This window comes from Triturus cristatus, chromosome 3_2, assembly GCF_964204655.1.
Source record: "Triturus cristatus chromosome 3_2, aTriCri1.1, whole genome shotgun sequence".
NCBI lineage: Eukaryota > Metazoa > Chordata > Amphibia > Caudata > Salamandridae > Triturus > Triturus cristatus.
Window position 1 is genome coordinate 41,516,322 of NC_140584.1, and position 21,082 is coordinate 41,537,403.

At 46.0% G+C, this 21,082-nt stretch overlaps 1 protein-coding gene across 1 annotated transcript in view; it reads right to left on the reverse strand.

Annotated features, from left to right (window-relative positions):
- The window catches only part of LOC146856773 (otoancorin-like), a 484,135-nt gene that overhangs the window by 421,258 nt on the left and 41,795 nt on the right, over positions 1 to 21,082 (reverse strand). Inside the window, exon 2 of the mRNA XM_085647226.1 lies at positions 2,771 to 2,858. Coding sequence (XP_085503352.1) covers positions 2,771 to 2,834 — 64 coding nt within the window. The 5' untranslated portion in view covers positions 2,835 to 2,858. The remainder of the gene's footprint in view (positions 1 to 2,770; positions 2,859 to 21,082) is intronic.

Sequence of the window (21,082 nt, forward strand, 5' to 3'; positions counted from 1 at the left end):
ACCTGTGCACATTTCAACCAGACACCCGTGTATGGCATGCCCTCAGCTACATAGTAATAATGGAGAGAGCAGAGAGCGACCAGGAGCATGACCAGAGACGTGCTGCTCTCCACAGACATTTGACAGGTTAATGGGCAAGGCTAGCGGAAAAGCCGGATGTAATGTCGTCATTTAAGGCGGACGTGCTCCAGGTATTGACAAGATAGAGACACTGTCAACTATGTAGATAGGATCGAAATCACAACCGGGGCTCACAACAATTCATTTGATAAAATAAGACGTTTCATTTTTAAGCCACTAAGGCGGCACCACAAATTACCATAGCACAGCAACACCGGTGTACCAAGGACTGCAGGCACACCTATTGACCCTTTTCCAGCAGCAATAAAGTCCGAAAGCTAGCTTCTATTAATCAAGCGAGGCAACTGGATACGCTGTCCCAGTGGGGAGCAAGAAAAGAGTGGGTTTGACAGCGGGACTAGTATAAGACTCCATCGTCCATTTAATGTCACTTAATTTGCAAGTGGAAAGGCGAAAAAGAGGAGATGTTGCTAAGATATGGGTCAGTTTGCAGTAAACAATAGCGTAATACCATGTGAAAGGAAGCAAATTGATATACCCGTGATGTCCGCTTGTGTTTATTACGTAGGTAAAGTGGCTGACTCACACGCTACCTTCACCCTGCTTGTTGTGCTGTAGCTGTTGGGAACGAAATTGCAAGCCAGGAAGGCACTCAATTTGGCAAGTGAAAAATCTTAATAGGATTGCAGGTCCACAAGTGCCTAAATCACCTATGCCTTGTTACCTATGCCACAATTCCCAGTCTGAGAAACAGATTTAGGTGTTGCTCTTCCCGCTCAGCCTTTCTTGGAGCCCGGGAGATGGGAAACATTCACACATTTGGGTCCACGAGCTGAGAGATGTTGCTGCGGCAGCTCAGTCAATCAAATTGGCTTTATCCGGAGTCAGGATAAACGGCGTCCGATTAGCAGTCGCGTTAGAATGGTGTGCCCAGCCGAGAAATCATGCAATCCTCTCAGTAGCAGCAGCAACTCAGGAACCTGACGCTATCAATACATCACCTTTGTAGATAGAGTGGAAATTAAAACCTTCGTGCTAGGATATGAAGGGAATCGATGGACTGAGGAACTCAGCTGTGGTTCAGTTCTGGCTCCATATGCAGGTGCTAGATCTTCCCATAATTACGTTAGGATGATCTGCTGTAGCTTCACTTAGAAGGTTGGGAACACCAGTCACGTCTAAGCTGAGCGGCATTGGGGCCAAGAGTCATTCATTGTTAGTCTGCCCTGGGCTTCTGAGTAATGTTGCAACTTAATGCCGTATATTTACGGTTACAGAACAGGACCCATTAGTCAGCCCACTGAAAGCTGGCTCGCAGGGGCGGGCACCTATAAACAGCGAACGGAGGAAGGGGGGCTCTGGCAGCGACGGTAGCCTCCCCAGAGCTGTGGCGGAGTTACAGGGCGATCTGGATGCAGACGGGTACAGTAAGGGTACCTCTGCGACAGGCGGTACAGTAAGGGTACCCCTGTCCGGCACAGTAAGGGTGCCCGAGCCAAGGTCCAGGAGCCGAAGGGGGTTCTGGGAAGACCGCGACGGCGCCCCGTTAGTCCTTCGGGCGGTTGGGGGGCCTGACCAACCGGGGGTGTGCCACAACACGCTCCGCCCCTGTCGGAAGGGGCGGGAGTAGGATACAGATCACGTGACCCAGTGGATGATCTGTAAATAATTATGTGCCACACTGCCGGGCATCGACCCACCGTGTGTGCTGGCTCACCAGGCGGGCGGAGCAGCAAGGGGCTGCCTGCCCTGGATCGCCCGTAAGATAACCCAATTTTATTATCATACTATGTTGTATGAAATAAACCTGCAGCAGTTCTTCACCCACAAATAAAGTGTCAGTGTAATCATTGGGTGACGTCTGTGTATGCGTGTTGACTGAAGCGGATGACGGTGTGGTCACTAAGGATCTTGGTACTGAGTTTAGCACAAGAAGTGTGAACCTGAGTACAGTGAGGGACGTTTACCAAGGCCCGATGCCCAGTGCTGCACACAACGTTTACTAGACCTCGACGGTGCAGTGATGACATGTAACGATGACGCAGGCAGAGTGCAGTGGGGTAGTGTTTGCTCGTTGTCTGAAAGAGTTCAGTGGGGGGTGGTTACGGGCCGTAGTGGCTAAATGCCGCGCAGAGGTGTATCAGCACCAAGGAGAGCGCAGTAAGCGGGTGTCGACACCGTGCAGTAAAGAGGGGTTGTGCAGCGAGGAACAACTACACACACCCGCACTGGATGAAGCAGCGAGGTAAGTATCTCGAAGAGGAAAGTCAGGATGGAGTATTACACTCTAGAAAGGAAGGACTTCTGGAATCAGTCACAGTGGTTGGAAGCCCCGCGGAGCATTGAGCGAAGAACGGTTTCAAGGCCTACATGGCGTGCACTTGAGGAACAGTTGTAAGCAGGCATGAAGAGTTAAGTGAGGTGTGGTTACTGTTGGACACTGGAGTGAGGAAGGGCTACTGCGTCACGCAGCATGACGAGTGTTTTGTGCAGAGTAAAGTGAAGATGAATACCTGAACCCAGGTGGAGTGCGCTGAAGGCATTATTAAAGACACTGAGGTGTAAAGAGGCAGAGCCATTAGCACCAGTAAGATGAAGTGGGTGTCTAAAAACCTTGGGCAATACAATGTAAAGGGTTACTATGACTAGGCAGAGGGCAGTAAGTCTGGGTTATTGGTTAATCTCTTACCTTCTGTGGAGTACAAACAGCACAGCAGGCCAGCAAGAGCAACGATTTTACTGGCTCTTCCCATGGCGTCTTCCTCTCAGAGGAGTGTCTGCAAGCGAGAATACAAAATGGCATTGCCTAGCATCAGTCAAGTCTTGATTTTCCACACGATTGACCTGATTATAGTAGATTTTCTCTCATTTCCATTAAACAAATGCCTTAGATGCCACCGACTCTGTCTGCATTACCCCCTCATGGGTCCTCCTCGTCCCAGTCCTAACATAGTGAGGCAGTTCTGCCTCCAGCAGCCAATCAAAACACTTTAAACTTTAAGTCAAAGGTCACATAAGCCCCTCCCACCCACCGACATGACATCTTTTGGTGTCTGACGGCGGTCGGAACGCTGATGTGCTCCGTGTCTCCTGTTGTCGGTTCCGCTTAGGACGGGCTGTGTATGCGGGGCCGGGAGTTTTTACTTACTTTTTTGTGTAAAAGGTTTACTTTGCTGCATTTTCTGCGCGCAGCAGCTCTGGGGTTCCGGTTGGCGGCACTCCTGCTCCTTGGCCAGAATGCCCTCCCCACTCATGTGCTGGGCTGGGGTGGGGAACCATTACAAAAATGGGGTAACCCAAAAAGTCAAGGACCTGGGTGCAATGTAGTACAAAAAACAATGGTCCTAGACCTAAATTCAGAGGTAGGCTATAAGTCCTTACTTAGTAATATCATTCAAATATTCTGAGCTTTAAAGGGTCAATTTGGGTAGCTCTCAATACTCAATACAATATTTATCCTAGAGCCAAACATGCAACAAAACAGCATCAAAAATTCATATAGCATTTTATTCTTTTTATAATTTTCTTTTGACAATTCTTTTCATCAAGGTTGCTCCAAGAGGAACGTGCAAATAGTAAAAGTGTTTGAGTATGAAAAAGTGAAAAGAGAGAGGAAGTATTCAAGAGATTGTGACATAAAATACTTAAAAGAATTAAACACTGGACTGGTTGTCAATCACCGTCCAAATGGAAAAACCTGGACGCCCTATACAGATGAGCCTGGGATACGTTCATTTACCCACGTGCTATATTGGAATTGGTTTCCAATTGACTTTGCAATTGTTTAACTCATCTTGTGCATAAATTGATAAACGTGACCAGGTTTTTCCATTTGGACGGTGATTGACAACCAGTCCAGTGTTTAATTCTTTTAAGTATTTTATGTCACAATCGCTTGAATACTTCCTCTCTCTTTTCACTTTTTCACACTCAAACACTTTTACTATTTGCACGTTCCTCTTGGAGCAACCTTGATGAAAAGAATTGTCAAAAGAAAATTATAAAAAGAATAAAATGCTATATGAATTTTTGATGCTGTTTTGTTGCATGTTTGACTCTAGGATAAATATTGTATTGAGTATTGAGAGCTACCCAAATTGACCCTTTATAGCTCAGAATATTTGAATGATATTACTAAGTAAGGACTTATAGCCTACCTCAGAATACTTGGCTGGGGCGGGGAGCTTTCACTTGTGTTCTGGCCTCCGGTCGTTCCGGCGCTGGGGTCTTCCAGCAGCGTCCGGCTCCAGCGGCTATGTTTTTTTGTTCTGTGGCTGGAGGGGGGAGACTGCAGGGTTGTCCTTTGAGGTTTCCAATTCTCGTGTTTTACGGGACTTGGTTGATTGGGGGCAGTATTTATGTGAGTAGCTGGGCACTTCCTGGTGTGTGTTGGGCTTTCTGTGTGGTTTGCTCTTCCTGCTTGTGGCCATGAGTGATGGGGCTTCTTCTCCGGTGCCTGCAAAATCCTTAACCAAGCAGAATAATGTCCAGGAGTTGCAGGAGGATGATCTTTTGCAGATTTCCAGAGCTGATTTAATGAATTCTGCTGTCCAGACTGCGCTGCTCGAACCTGCGGCTAAAAAGTCTAAGGATCATGATAAGGACATGGACAATTTTCCTATGGGAAAATACGTTCAGGGCAAGGTTTTTTCGGACTTGTTGTTCCATATTCGGGAGGTGCTGGGTTTTGACCCTAAGTCCATATCCGATGAAGGGTTTTATTCCCAGTGTAGTTCCTCTGTGGTGGATGACTTGCCCTTTCATGCTGTCCTAAAGGATATTCTGGCTTAGGAATGGCTTGAAGTCGACAAGCGATATTGCCTTGCGGACTTTGACACCCAGTACCCTCCGGTTCCTAAAGTCAATTCTCTTTTGTCCTCCATGGCTTCTTCTTCTTCCTCTTTGTCCTCGGAGGAGGCTTACCTGGCGGATCCAGTTGAGCGGAAGGTGGAATCAGCTCTCAAGCGTTCTTATGCTGCTTCTCATTTTGGGGTGCGGGCTAGCACTTATTCGGCCTATGCTTCGCAGGTCCTTCTCGAGGATTTTGAGAAATTGTTTAACTGTTTACAGGATCAAGGGGACCCTACTCCTGTCTTGGCGCAGATGGAGGTCTTGGCTCATTTCCTCTATGATGTGACTTTAGATTCTTTGTGGGCCTTCTCCTCGGCTGCCGGGGTGGTGGTGGCTGGTAGGAGGTCCCTCTGGACCAAGAGTTGGCATCCTGATGCTGCTCAGAAAGTCTTGGTCCATAAGCTGCCTTTTGAGGGTCCACGTCTCTTTGGGGACAATTTCAAAGCGATGGTGCTGCGGTCTGTGGAGGAGAAAAAGATGTTGAAACCTTTTCAGCCTGTGCCAAAGAAGAAATCCTTTTTCCATAAACAGGGGTTTCAGGGGGCTTTGTCTTCTCAGCCCTTTCGTGGTCAGGCCCGAAGTCAGGGGGCTGCGTTCCATTATAAGTCTCGGCCTCAGCAGCAGCAGCAGCTGCAGCCTCCCTTGGGTGCAGGCCAAAAGTGACTATGCCGTGGTAGGGGCTCGGCTCTGGTTGTTTCTGGCCCGTTGGTCAAGTCTTATCCGACCAGTGGGTCTTGTCTGTCATCGGGCTGGGTCACAAGATTCCCTTCCGGGGCCCTCCCCCTGTGGACTATTTTCGGGCTACCCCATTCTCAAGAGACCCCATGCGGCGGGCTGCCATGTCGTCAGGCGTCACCCTATTGTTGTCAAACGGGGCTATTGTGCTGGTTTCGGTGGAGGAGAGGGGCCTGGGGTTCTATTCCACTCTGTTTGTAGTCCCAAAACCCGATGGTTCCTTCGGCTGATTCTGAATCTTTGGGCTTTGCCCAAGTTGGTGCGGCTGGATCATTTTCGGATAGTCACCTTGCAGACCGTCATTACCCTCATCCATGAGGGCGATTTTTTTTGGCTTCTCTGGACTTGGAAGACGCATATTTTCACATTCCTGTCGATCCACCCAGTCAGCGGTTCCTGAGATTTGCGGTGCAAGGGATGCATTTCCAGTTTCAGGTTTTGCCTTTCGGTCTCTCCACTGCTCCCAGGACTTTTACCAAGGTATTGGCACCTGCTGTGGGGGTTTTGCAACATCAGGGTTTCTCCGTGTTTCCCTATTTTGATGATTGTCTGATCTCTGCTTCCTCTCTTCCTAAGACTCTTCTGGCAGTGGAAGCTATGTTGGTCTTGTTCCAGGATCTGGGGTTCAAGTTGAATCTGGCCAAGTCTCATCTGGTTCCTGTTCAGAGACTTCAGTTCATTAGGGGTCTGTTCGACACCATTCTGGGGGCGGTGTTTCTCCCTCCTGTTCGGATACTTTCCCTGCAGACTCTGTTGAGGGACCTGTTGGGTGGCCCTTCTGCCTCGGCTCGGGTTTGGTTGTGGGTCCAGGGGTTGATAGCTGCCACCACTGCAGTGGTTCCTTGGGCTCCTCTGCATCCCAAACCATTGGTGACTCATCTGTTGGCTCAGTGGGACCCCCCCCGGGCGAATTACAAGACTCTGGTTCCTCTCGCTCCTGTTCTGGCTTGTAAAGGTCAGCTGGAATTTTATTGGATCCCAGTTTAATACATTTTCCTTTATCGCCTTATATATTCCATGGGTCTGAATTTAAATTATATCAACAGATCTGCCTTAGCTAGCTTGCATTGTTGACTGTACCACAGGTGTAGATTGCCTCTTCCTGTAGTCGATGTTGAGCAAGGTGTAGACATTGTAGAGGGATCTGCTCAGCTAGAGGGCTACGGCAGAGTGTGCACTGAGCAGCTACAACCAATTGTGGTAAAAGCAGGCTCAAATGAGGGAGGCCAGTCACAACTAGTGATAATACTTTGGCTGTATCTAAGGAACTCCGTGTTAATATGTATCTATTAATAATTACTATAGAATGAGCACTGGTTTGGGGGCGGTTCTTCGACTAAAGTTCCTCTAGATATTCTCCCTTTAGCTTCATTCACTCAGTTATGGGGGATTTGAGGAGATGTCCTGCAATAAGACTGTAACCGGTTTAATTGTCATGTTTGCATCGCATTAGTAATCCTTTTCCGGTTCTCCTGTCCTAAGTACGATATTCTATGAAAAAAGTGGGTATCATCACTAGGGATGCCACTCACAATAATATGCTGAGGTGGTGTAAATCTGATAATTCTATCCTGATTACCTCCGCCATTTCATATGTTTACTTGCCCCTTGGAGGGATACATTGTTTTCTAAAATTAGCATTTTAAAAGCTAACAATAATGCTGAACTCTTGGCTTAGGCTGATAAAGGATTTGTATGTGCCTGTATTTTTACTCAACTAAAATGTTATTTCTTATGTTCTTGCGATTGTGTTTTGATGGATACATTATCAGAAATAGAGAAATTCTGACAGGCAGACCAATGCAAATAGCATGATATATGCAGAATACCTAGCTCTATACAGGTAGACATATCTCAGCAAGCAATACAACTACTATTCCCCGTATCTCACCAACGAAATAGCACCTCAACAGGCAAAAAACACAGTAAATCCATCCCTAAACTGCCCTTCCTTCATGCCACTGCCAGCCATATAAGGTTCAACCTTTAAAAGTTGTCTTCAAGGCCCTTTCCTCTGTAAAACAAATGATGGTCCTACTCGAGCATCGAATGGATGAGATAATGCACAGGCCCAATGGTATTATGTTTGTTGCACCCTTACAATGAGGGTCACTGTAAAATGAGTTTAAATGTTGATCAGACCCTCCAAAAGAGAGTCTCTTGATTCTCTTGGCCCGCAAACTATATTAATTCCAAAGTGCAATTTACATAGTCCTATCATGCTCCATATGAGGGCTGCTGCTGACGCTGTCCGTCTGTTAAATCCCATAAAATGGTTGGTGTGGGTATCTCTGTCTGTTAAACAAACACAAAAAAGATATATATGACCTACAGGTAGTCACCAGTTGGAAGTAATAGTTAAGACCATGTTTCCATAGGAAAAGCATTTTTTGACTTGCCTATATCTTTGGTGCCGGTTGATGAATCTTCATGAAATGTTCCAGTAAAATTAACTCACGACTCCACAATGCACTGCTTATGTCCTCGCATATTGCATCACTCATGACATGGTCAGTGACATCACCTTTGGCATCTCAAATGATATCATTGATGACATCATCCACAGAACCACTCACACACCCACTCACATCTGCATAGAACCTCTCATACACCCACTCCCACTCTCTCACAACCCCTCACATACCTATTCACAGACCCATACCAGTACTCACACAACCAATAGCTCATCCATAGAGCCACTCACACATCCACTAACTCACTTATACAGCCACTCATGCACTCATTCACTCACTAATACAGCCACTCACACATCCAGTCATACAGATATACAGACACTAACACACCCAACCATGCACCCTTACAGCCACTCGTTCACCTATTCAATCACCCCTAAAGAAACTCACACAGCCACTCACTCACCCATGCAGGTACTCACACATCCACACACTCCCCTCACACTCACCGATACAGCCACTCACACTGCCACTCGCTCACAATACAACTAATCACACACACTCACTTACCCATACAGCCACTGACCCAGCCACCAACTCTCCCATACAGCCACTTACACACCCACTCACTCACCCATACAGCCACTGACAGACATTCACTCTCCAGGACAGCCACTCACATCCACTCGCTTACCTATACACACACTGAAACTGCTACTCCCTCACCCATACAGCCACTGACACACCCACTCCCTTACCCATACAGCCTCTCAGTCACCAATACAGCCACTCACACACCTATGCAGCCACTCACATAGAATCCAACTCACCCATAAGCCACTCCCTCTTTTCTAACTATAAAGTATCTTAAACTTTTTTTTTCATTGAATTTCGACTCTGTTTACTTGTTTCTAATCATTTAATGTTTTTTATTATAGTATTCATTATTTAAATGTTTTGTTTTGGTGCCACGGTACTGTCGCGATAGGTCGAAGTTCATTATGAATGTCAGCCTTCTCTGTGTGATAGTTGTGCTTTCAATAGTGGTTCTTCAATAGTAGGGTTTGTGAACTATACGGATACTGCAATAGTGATACAGTAGTATGGAGATACTTCTGCCATATATTTGCTTTTCAAAAACAGCATTTAATTGGCTTACAACTCTGTTGATTGTAGTGCTGGAAAGTGGGTTATTAGTAGTGGTAAATATATATCTATCACAGACACTAAGGCCAGAAACACAATATAGGGCTCAGTATGTGTTTTAGAAACGTATTCCCATGCTCAACCCTTGGTAGCTTGGCTGGGAGCAGACAGGCTGAACTTCAAAGACAGGTATGTAAAGCACTCAAACTCACACATTGAGTAAATAATTAAGCGACAACACACAATAAAAATCCAACATCAATTTATAAAAATAGGAAATATTTGTATCTTTAAAATGACACCAGAAAAAAATCCAATGTAGGGAACCAGATAGGTGCTATACGTTTCTATGTGCTATACAGTGCTAAATCTTAATATATATATATATATATATATATATATATAAGATTTAGCACTGTATAGCACATAGAAACGTATAGCACCTATTGGGACACCTGGTCGAGCTAGCCTGGGACACAGTCAAAGCAGGTCGATCGCAATGGAGTCCTGCACGGCTACCTCTTGCGGTAGGTCTCGGTCAAAGTTTTCACCTTATGACTTAGAAACGTTTCTGGAGTTTTTCATCCTGTAGTCCTTTGAAGCTCTCAGCCAGGCTGGATTCAGTGAGGGTTCGCTGACTTGCCTTGTGTTGAGCTACCGGTAAAACTTGTGGAAGTCAGACCTCCGGAGCTTTCCAGTGGGACAAACCAGAGATCCAGGCCAGCGCAGGGTTGAAGGTGGGCAGCTTGACTCCCGCTGTTGGTCCCGGTCACCTGTCCCACGTTGGGACTTAGAAACTTTGACAGAGCTTTTTCTTGCGGGGTCCCTCAATGTAGGATAGATTTGGTGAGGGTTCACCGGCTTGGGTTTCAGCTTACTACCAGTCAAACTCTGGAAGTCGGACCTCCGGAGCCTTTCAGCTGGACGAACCTGGACGGCAGGCTGGCTCGCAGTTATGCGTCGCCGGCTTCGCTGGCCACTTCACGTCGGTCTACTTCTGGAGTTTTTTTTCAAAGATGCTTGAAACATCTCCAAACCTCTGGAATTGCTTCCTGAAGTTCCTTTGAGGGAAGGAATAGGACTGCAAAGGTTCGTAGAAATTCATCCAACAGTGAAAAAGTTATTAACCAGCAAAAATCTGAGGAATTCCCATGTCTCTGAATCCAAACTATAACCACAGAGAGACTACCACTGCTCTGTAGAATATATACATATAGAATTTGAATAGCACAAAGCTAGCCAAAATATAGTGAAGCTCTGCCATGGACAGATGGGGAAAGACAGGTTTGGAGCATGGCGGTGGACTGTTACATCATAATGATTCAGTGTTCTTTAAAGAGGTGTTTCTTAAGCTCCTTTCCTACACTGGAGCAAGCTTGGGGCTGTACTGATGGATACAATGATGCAACCAGACATCCTGGGTACATACATTTAGAAAGCCTTTTGCCTTGTCTTTGTTCCTGGTGGATGTGTTGAGAACCACCAAAGTTGGTAACTTTGCTTGCTAAGTAGATGGGGAGCTAGTCTGATATAAAAGTTGATATGGGCTGGCAAGGGTAGCCGGGGATGATCTATCAGGGCATGGGTGATTCAGTCATATTTTTTCAGGCCCCTGATGACGCATGCTCCAGCACATAGAATATCTTACGGGGAGGTTAGTCTGGAGTCCTGGAGATCATGAACCAGGCCTTGCCATTATCCCCATGCAATCACTAGAGTCTTGAGTAGCAGTTTTGCAGTTCCATTCTCGTGGAATGATTTCACTTCACTTCCTTTAGTTGACAGCTGGTACTAGGCCATTTTGTTTCCTATGAAATGTGCTCTTTGAGGGTGTGGTCAGTGTTCAGGGTGAATCCGAGTGACCAGGCATTTGATGAAAGATTGGATTTGAATCTGTCCAGATTCTTTTTCTTGAGACTGTTTGTTGCTTGTTGGTACTTGGCACACTGTAGGAATAATTTTTTGGTTTGGTTGACATTCAGGCGGGTGTTAGACATCTATGTCCAAATAAGGTACAGACAGTGTTAGAGGCACTGGATAACTGTAGCAGAGGACAATTTCCAGCAGAGATGTATGTTGTTGAAGCATTGGTGAATTTCGATGCCGCTATCGGTGTGGAGAGAACAAAGGGGCTCCAGGGGACTCTAAAGATGGCACAGATCTTCTGGAACCATGAAGGTGAACTGATGGTGGATCACTGAAGGGTAGTGCCTGTGAATGCCATTTGAGGCTTCAGGATTTGATGAGGGTGAGAGGATCAATTGTGTCAAAACTGGCCGAGAGGTCAAGTAATATCAGGAGGCAGGGGTCACCTTCATTTGTAGTCAAGTGGGCATTGTCTATGATTTATAATGTGGCCATCTCTGTTCTGCAGCTTGATCTGAAGTGGGATTGGCAGTCATGAAGGAGACTGTTGCTGCTGATATCCTCTTTGGAGTTATGTGTACTCTACTTTGTCAACAGTTAGTGGTTTTCTTTCTAAACTTCTGAGTTACAGTAGAGTTGCAACAGCAATTTGAAGGACAGGGTAAAGATGTCAGCTTTCGCTGCAGATAGACCAATGAAGATAGGGTCTGTGCACCAAGTCATACTGCAAAGTTCTAAAGGTGTCTATATAAAAAAAATAACAGCCAAAGACGGTAAGATGATGTTTCCTTTTGTTTGTTATTTTGTTTGATTGTTGAATTATAAATTGTATCTGATTTTGCCTCAATTTAATATCGAATTGTAAAACCAGGTACAGACATTGATGTACATGACCGAGAATGGTTGAATATTTTTCTTATATCTGTTGGCGCACTAGGGGGTGGTCTTGCTAATAGTTGATACATATGTACCACAACAAGAATGCAATCTGCGGACAATCACTTGCTACATGGTCTTAATGCTTATCACAGTTTGCAAATATCCCGGCAATACCTGACGTCCCCGTTATTGCACCTGTAATGACTATTTGTTCCCTGTCTCACCCGAGCTCCCTCCCCTACCTCTCTCATCTTTTCTTTCCCCCTTCCTTCCCCTTTCCTCACCTTCTATTCAATTGTAATCTGTCTGTTTGACAAAATGCAAGTAAAGATATTCAAACAAAAAATTAAAAAAATAACGGCCAAATAGCTGGTCGCTACAGGGTATATGTGAAATGATGCAGAATCAGAAATGTGGTGTTGTGTTTTCAGGTGCATAGTGGTTGGTTGGATAGTGACTCCCTAGGTCGCTGGAGCTGCAGTCAGGACGAGTCAAGTTGCGGTCTGGAGTAATGCGGTACTTGCAGAGCAGCGACATCTATGTTTAGTAGGAGCCTTGGAGCGAGCATTTGAGGTATGGTGTCCTGGGTCAGGAGAGGCTGTAGGTCCTCTGGATGTGGTCTGTGCAGTGGTCAACAGAGCTCATCCAGTCCTAGGGCCTCATATCTGATTCTGTACTATTTTAAAAATGGCACAGGCCTGCAAACCATGTAAGGAGCGCACCATGTGTTGATTGTCAAAACAATGCTGGTATTCAGTTTAAGATGAAAACTTAAAGGACCAATGTGGAAATAGGAAATAATTTCCGTTAGCATAATCTGAAGCCATCTTGTTTGTGGCATCCATTTTGTTAGCTATGTAATTCTTCTATCTTCACTGTTGCTTGCCTTTCTATTCTGCTTGAGTCATCAGCTTTAGTTAACTCCTTCTGTACTAAGCCAAAGCAATGTATGTGCTAAGAAAAGGCCTGTAGCTGCTAGAATGCACCTGGCTAAAGATATAACTGTCAACTGTGTTTTGCAACTGTAAGCAGTTCTGTTCCCCCCCACCCCACTTTTCTGACTAAGTGATTACCCATCTGCCCATGTCTGGCTGTAACTATTCCTGTGTATGCTTGTACCTTCTATTTGTAACTTCATGCTTACTCTGCAACAGACTCTGTATATAAGCACCATGGTCTGTGTATTCCATGTACTACCTCAGGCAGCACTTGAGAGTGCTGTGTGGACGTAGTCCCACTCATGAGTGATTAATAAACTTATTTGTATTCCAGCTTGTGTGCCAATCTGTATTTTGTTGGTCTACGGACCCGTGGACAGAGAAGGGTGACCCCTGCACCGGTGTGCTCATTAAAAAGCACATTTCCACACCAAATCAAAAAATAAGTTGTTTCAAGAAAATCATCAGTGTGGAATTTATGACCTTTGGAAATTATTTTACTTTATGCTAATACTGATTAGGGATTACACTGTGTACTTAAAATTCCCTTATTCCTGTCTGTATGTATGTGAGTCAGGGGGCCCTACCCATGGTCAATAGAATGCACGTGTACACTACTAATCAGACTGGTTTAGTTAAACAGATTTCAGCTATTGAGTGGGATATTTAGACTTTAGTGCTCCTACTTACTCTTAGAAATTTAATGTGAAATGGCAACATAACACAAGAAATCATGATATGACCTGACTAGAGGCCATTCCCATTCCTAACATATTCCTAAACAGCTTCCTAATAACTACTAGTCTATGGGGATCATCCAAGCACAATAATTTGGCCAAAGAAGACACCTAACAATGCTGTAAAATACTTTTGGGAGGTCAGCAAAGGCACAATGCAGCTTCAATGTTCCAAGGCACAAATCTACTCTGGCCATAAGAGTCACTCCAGCTGTATTGTGAGTAGTCCAGCTCCTCTTTCTAAGTCATGATTTTTGAGGTTACATAGGTTGGGACTGAAGCTCCTATTACTAGTGCTTAATTTCTAAAAAAAAAAAAAAAAGTAAGTGCCAGGGCCCTTGTCAGGCCACTGCAGCTTGCGAAAGCCAGTACTCCTCCCAGCGCTATCAATGACAGTACCAACACAACTACTAACTACCACACTTCTACAACTGTGATAAGTCAGACAATTCTAGGCCCCCCAAAGCTATAAGGATGGCTTGGACAGCAGGTACTAGTCAGTTTTAATGTATATTGGATGAATAAACAGCCATTGGTGTGTTAATCTCGAGAGCATACAAGCAGCGGCACCATGTGGCAGACTGTTGCATGTGCTGATGTTGAAAATAGCCGGTGGGTGTCGAGCACCATAAACCACCGGCTCAAATTTAGCACTGCAAGTTATTACTGAAGGAGACAGGGCATGTTGTAGATCACCACTGCAGGGCAGTTGAAGAGCTGTATCTTGCAAGCATTAATCTTTCTTTTACCACCTTCTATTATGTGAACTCCTTTTTAGGCAGCTGGGTGTCATTTTCTATCAACACTCACAAATTACCACCCTCTTCAAGAGGGTGGTAATGCACTTGCAAAAGGGAAGGGGACTCCTTCCCCTTTGGAAATGCAGGGGAATATATTTTTACGGGCAGGCAGTGGTCCCAGGGACCACTGCCTTCCCATAAAAAATTAAACGAAAATTTTAAAAAAAACTTTTTATAAATGCATCCCGTTTTCCTTTAAGGAAAAGAGGCTGCATTGAAAAAAACTGCTTCATTAATATTCATGAGCCTCTCACTTTGCGACCCCACTGGGAATCACTAACAGTGTGAAATACACTGTTGTACATTGGAAATAGCGCCTCACAAATTGCGAGTCGCAAAAAACTCGCAATTTGAGAGGCGCTATTTCCTCGTTGTACATCTGGCCCTTTGTCTATAAACCAATGTGTTTGATTTAGGGATAGTTACAGAATACAACACAAACATATATGTCAATAAAAAAGAAAAAGGCATCTGTGGTGAAATACACCACACAGTCAGACTAACAATCATGATTCATTTTCAGTACCAGAAAGGATTTAAAATATGTCTGTTTCCTCACCACTTTTTTCCACCGCAAGATAGCAGACATCCACGACAGCTTCAACACCCAGACAGCCCCAACAGACAGCAACACAACAGACTCTCCGCATACCATCAACCACGACCTCCTGCTAGGCTGGACCAGCGTGAGCATCGATGACACCATCAAGATCATGAGCACAATCCACTCCGGCTCCTCGTCAGACCCATTCCCACACCACATCTTCAACAAAGCCAGCAGCTCCATCCCACCCCACCTGCGCAACGTCGTCAATCTCTCCCTCGAGACCGCGACCTTCCCAAAGAGCTGGAAACACGCCGAGATCAACGCCCTACTCAAAAAACCCAAGGCAGAGCCTAGAGACCTCAAGAACTTCCGGCCCATCTCTCTGCTCCCGTTCCCGGCCAAGGTCATCAAGAAGATCGTCAACAGACAACTAACCCAATACCTTGAAGAAAACAGAAACCCTTCCCAGTCAAGGTTCCGCAGCAACCACAGCACCGAGACTGCCACCATCGCCGCCACCGTCGACATCAGGACCCTCCTTGTCAATGGTGAGCCCGCAGTCCTCATCCTCCTGGACCTCTCCGCTGCCTTTGACACCGTCTGCCACCGCACACTACGCGCACGCCTCCACGCCGTAGGGATCCGAGACAAAGCCCTAGAATGGACCACCTCCTTCCTCTCCGGCAGAACCCAGAGCGTCCGCCTCCCCCATTCTGATCCGAAGTCTTCGAGATCATCTGCGGCGTACCCCAGGGATCCTCCCTCAGCCCGACACTGTTCAACATTTACATGGCCCCGCTCGCACATGTCGCCCGACAGGAAGACCTCAACATAATCTCCTACGCCGACGACACTCGAATGATCCTCTCCCTCACCACGGACCCCAACACCACCAAAGCCAACCTCCACGAAGGAATGAAGGCCGTCGCCGACTGGATGAAGATCAGCCGACTGAAGCTGAACACGGACAAAAAGGAGGTCCTCATCCTCGGGTCCAAACCTTCAGCCTGGGACGACTCCTGGTGGCCCACGGCCCTGGGGGTAGCCCCAAAACCCACCGACCAGGCACGCAACCTGGGAATCATCCTCGACTCAACGCTCTCCATGACCAAGCAAGTCAACGCCATCTCCTCCTCCTGCTTCAACACCCTCCGCATGCTCCGCAAGATCTACAGGTGGATCCCGACAGATACAAGAAGAACAGTCACCCAGGCCCTCGTCAGCAGCAGACTCGACTTCGGAAATGCCCTCTACGCGGGAGCCCCTGACCAAGCTCATCAAACGACTGCAACACATCCAAAACGCCTCGGCACGACTGATCCTCGATGTACCACGCCAAGGCCACTTCCCCCCCACCTGAGAAACCTGTACTGGCTGCCCGTCAACAAGAGGACATCCTTCAAGCTCCTCATTCACGCACACAAGGCACTCCACAAGACCGGCCCAGCCTACCTCAGATGACTTTCCTTCTACATCCCCAACCGCCAGCTTCGCTCTGCCGACCTCGCACTCGCCACCTTCCCACGTATCCGAAGAACAACCACCGGCGGGAGATCCTTCTCCCACCTCGCCACCAAGACCTGGAACACCCTCCCACTGAGCCTACGACAGACCCAAGACCTGCTGACCTTCAGGAGGCTACTCAAGACCTGGCTGTTCGATCAGTAGCGCCCCCCCCCCCCCAGCGCCTTGAGACCCTCATGGGTATGTAGTGCGCTCTACAAATGTTTGATTGATTGATTGATTGATTGAATGTAAATACGCAATGCAAACTTTGACTTGTAAAATTGGAAATCTGTGATTGCGACTTCGCCTATCCTCTCACATTCTCCACACACCTCTTGTTTTTGCACAGCGATCCATGCCACACCTTGCTGTAAATGTAGCTTCAGAGCTGTAAGTGGGCCGGATGCTGCAGGTATTCAGCATCTGCAGTTCTAAAAAGCAGGTGCAGAGAAGGGTCCCCATTGGGCTCACCATTTTTGCCCTCACCCTCGATTAAAAAACAAACTTGACTCTGCAGCAGTACCACCCTTCACTGCCTTTGATGTAACTTCAGAAAGGAGCGTTGTAGGTCGCTTATAGTCTCATATTTTCAGAACTGAAGCATTTTCAATATTATATACAACTAAGCCATAGTTGTTCCACATTTATCTAATGCAACTAAAAACCACTGACTAAGCTAATATTCCTGGCATGTTGTAGCTGTAATGTTACTTGTATTACATGTCTAGATGCAATGACAGAAGCAGCAAAATACCAACCGAGTGGCACACAATGCTAAGCACAGGTTTTTAGCTTGAGTATTTGTAAACCACGCCCTTAATTTCATAGGCCACGACCCTTGGAGAGACCCCCCCACACACAGTTTTTTCATCCCACGTAAAGCCCTGTGTCTCTTACAACCTCAGGATCTACAATGAACACATCCTACAAACGCCTCAGAATATCCAAGCGTATTTGCAACGACCACCTCCGAAAAGGCAGTCGTAACCAATAAAATCTGAGGGCTTCACTTGCTCATAAGGATTAAGAAGTGCAAGACAAATACTTCAACGCAAACCCTGCCACGGCATCCCGGAAATCTGCTTTGAATAAGACTTCTTCAAGTTGCCACGAAGATCGGTCTAATAAACACGACACTTAAACACAACGGGGGAGTTTTACTAAGATTCTGCGCCGTGTTTGCCACACAAGAGTGACACAGATCAGCGCAAAATCTTTTTTTCCCAATTTCCTTTCCAGCGCTAACCTTTTTTAGTGCTGGAAATAGTGGAAAAGTAATGCGAAGCAGCACATAGCGCTGCTTCGCATTACTTTGCACCATGGGGGCATTCCAAGGGCGGCGCATAGGCATTCCCATGCAACCACCCAAGGTTTCTCATGCTAAACCTGATTTACTAAATAAAGTAGATTGGGTTTAGCGTGAGAAAATTGCGCCCTTTTCAATTAGGCGCACGGAAGGAGAAATTATTTCATGTCTCCTTCCTTTTCCGACTTTGCATGTGTGCTGCACTTTACAGCACACATACAAAGTGCTAAAATGGTTAAAGTGAGTCTGTGCATAGTATTTTGTACTGCAAGGGTTCTTTCTAGAACAAAACCTATGCCAGACTCAGGGAGACACCCGTGCACCAAAGGTGCCTCTGTGGGGCAGGGCAGCAGATTTCAGCACCGGCGCTAGGGAGAGGGGAGGAGAGTGCCTTATTTTTGTAAATAGGGCGCTCTCCTCCTCTCTCCTTGTCACGTGGCGCAGCCCAGCATTTGCGGCTGCTGCAGTGCGCTACGTGAAAAAAAAGTAAATCTGGTCCATGGTGGGGTTGCAGTTTCTAAATCCTTATCATAAAAATAGACCTGCTGCAATATACTGCAGTCTAGAGCCTTGAATTGTTCGCATTCAGGAACATAAGAAGCTCTAGAGAGCAAACTCCCATGGTCTCGAACTCTGAGAATAAAGCGCCTGGAGAAACCACCATGAACACTGAGGGAGGGACGATTTCATCAAGGCACAGATGTTACATAAGAGGTGTCCCTCTGCTGTCAGTTTCGGTACAAGGCCCACCCCAGCTCTGTTTTGCAAAACAGAAGTCAAACTATGCTCAAACCGCTCCGGAATGCGACGCACCCAGTGCAGGCCTAAACAACCCCTAGACGCGGCTGTTCGGGCACGTCTCATCTTTGTCGTTTAGGTAACTGGTGGGCAGTTTCGGGCGGGGGCATTCTCACGGGAATGACTGTTGGGGGTTCGAGTCCAAGGGCGTGTTCTTTTAAAAAAACGCACAGTATTGCTTGAAGGAATTTCAAGGTTTGAGAACATTTCATTCGGCGCTTAGACGTGTTTCATTGATTTTTTTCAACACATACAATTGGAGGTGCACTTGAGTCTAGAGAGAAACATCTCAATTTAGGACTTTAATGGATCTCATGCACATAAGACTTTTAGTTGTCACAATGGTCAAATCGGAACCTTTGCAAACCCAAAATAGCATTTTTAAATTTAACAGAACACAATTTGGAAGGCAGTAGCACATTGCCGAATAGCAATTTGGGCTTGCTAGGACGTCCCTTCCAAATACTGATTACTTAAGGTATGTGTTAACCTTATGCAACCAAAATCCAGTTGCAAAACATTAATATGTTCATTCAAGGGAGATAAAAGCAATTTGCAAACTAAAAGGGGCCCGCAACAGACCCCTTCTCTTTTGTGAAAGTGGACTAGAACATATTTGAGGAACAGGCAGTTGTCCCTACTCCTAAACAAGCATTGGCATAGCCAATAGGTCTCACCTTCGGGACCTTATAAGTGTTTAGCCAGAGCTATTCGATTTGCCAGTGTCTTTAAGCTATGATGCAGAGCATGTTGGCTGCTGTGCAGCATGTTGAAAAGTTATAATAAATAAGAGCTATAAGCATTTCAGTTACCCTATATATATAACCAAGACGACATTATGTGCAATTGAACAACCATGTTAAATCAAGAAAACGCATAAAAATGTCTTCTAGTTTTTTTGTCCTTGCAATGCTGACAACTTCTTCCTGCCTGTTTTAGTGCTTATTTGTAATAGCCTTTTTTTGTCATGGGAAGGGGGGGACATAAACAACTGAAAGGTGGAGGTTGGGAAATAGTACCTAAATTACAACACGGGCAGTGGAGGGGCACTAGGGGAGAATTAACAGATGCCACATTCCAAATGCAAGCTGAGGTGGTGCTGTGTCATGTTGAGGTGGTGCTGAGGTGGTGGTGTGCTGCTGCGGAGGTGATGCTCAGGTGATGCTGAATGATAGTCAGGTGATGCTGAGGTGGTGGTGTGCTGGTGCGGGTATGATGTCCAGGTAATGGTGAGTAATTCTGAGGTGGTGCTGAGTGATGCTGGGGTGGTGCTGTGTCCTGCTGTCGTGCGGAGTCATGGTGAGGTGGTGGTGCTGCACTGGTGCTCAGGTGGTGTTGAGTGATGCTGAGTTTGTGGTGTGCTGAGGTGATGCTGCACTGATGCGGAGGTAGTGCTGCACTTATGCTGAAGTAGTGTTTCAGCTCTACTGAATTGTTATGTTATGTTAATACATTTCTAAAGCACAAGTTGACCCGTGGGTGTCTTGGTGCGGATAGCTTTAGCAGTTTGGCAGGGAGAGAGAGGGCTAGATGTTAAAGAGACAAGTTTTAAGCAGTCTCCTAAAAATCAGTAAGGTGGGGACTTCTCTAATGCTTATAGGCAGGTCGTTCCAAAGTACGGGGGCTTCTGAAGAAAAAACAGCTGCCCCCCCCTATTTAAGTCACTTGAAATTGGGGCGAGAGACCCTCATGATGTTTTTAGATCGTAAGTTTCTGCTGGGGATATACCAGGTTAGGGACTGTTTGAGCTGACAAGGACCTGAGCCATGCGATGCCTTATAGGTAAGGCACAACACCTTAAATGTAATGTGGTTGCTCACTGAGAGACAGTGGAGTCACCTGATGGAGGCAGAAACAGGTTGAAATTTGGGGAGATGAAGAATACATCTCACTGCTGCATTCCTTACACTCTGTAACTTTTTCAAATATTGTTTATGAAGTCTGACATAAAGTCCATTACAATAGTCCAGTTTGGTAAGAATTAGTATTGAAATGACTGTTTTTTCTTGAATTAAGTAGACTGAAGAGAAGGATCTTCCTGCTGGTTCTCAAGGTTTTAAAACTAGAAGAGATAATTGAGCTGATATGTTTATTAAATTTTAATTTATCATTTATGAGAACTCCTAAATTTCTCACTTTTTGAACCAGAGTGGGGAGAGTTCCTAGCTCAGCTGGCCAACAAGGTGGACTCCAGAAATGTGGTCTGTTACCGAAAAGTATGACCTCAGTTTTATCTGAGTTCAGCTTAAGACAGAGTTTGCCCATCCAATTGCGGACAGCTCTCATACAATCGTGAAAATGGGAAATAGTGACATTTACATGATTAGAGGCCAACACAAAGATCTGCGGATTGTCAGCAAAAGAGTTGAGGGAGAACCCAAACGATTTGATCAGGGCGGCCAGTTCGGTGACATAAATATTGAAGAGCAATGGGCTGAGAGAGGATCCCTGAGGGACCCCACGTGGCCAAATTGCTGT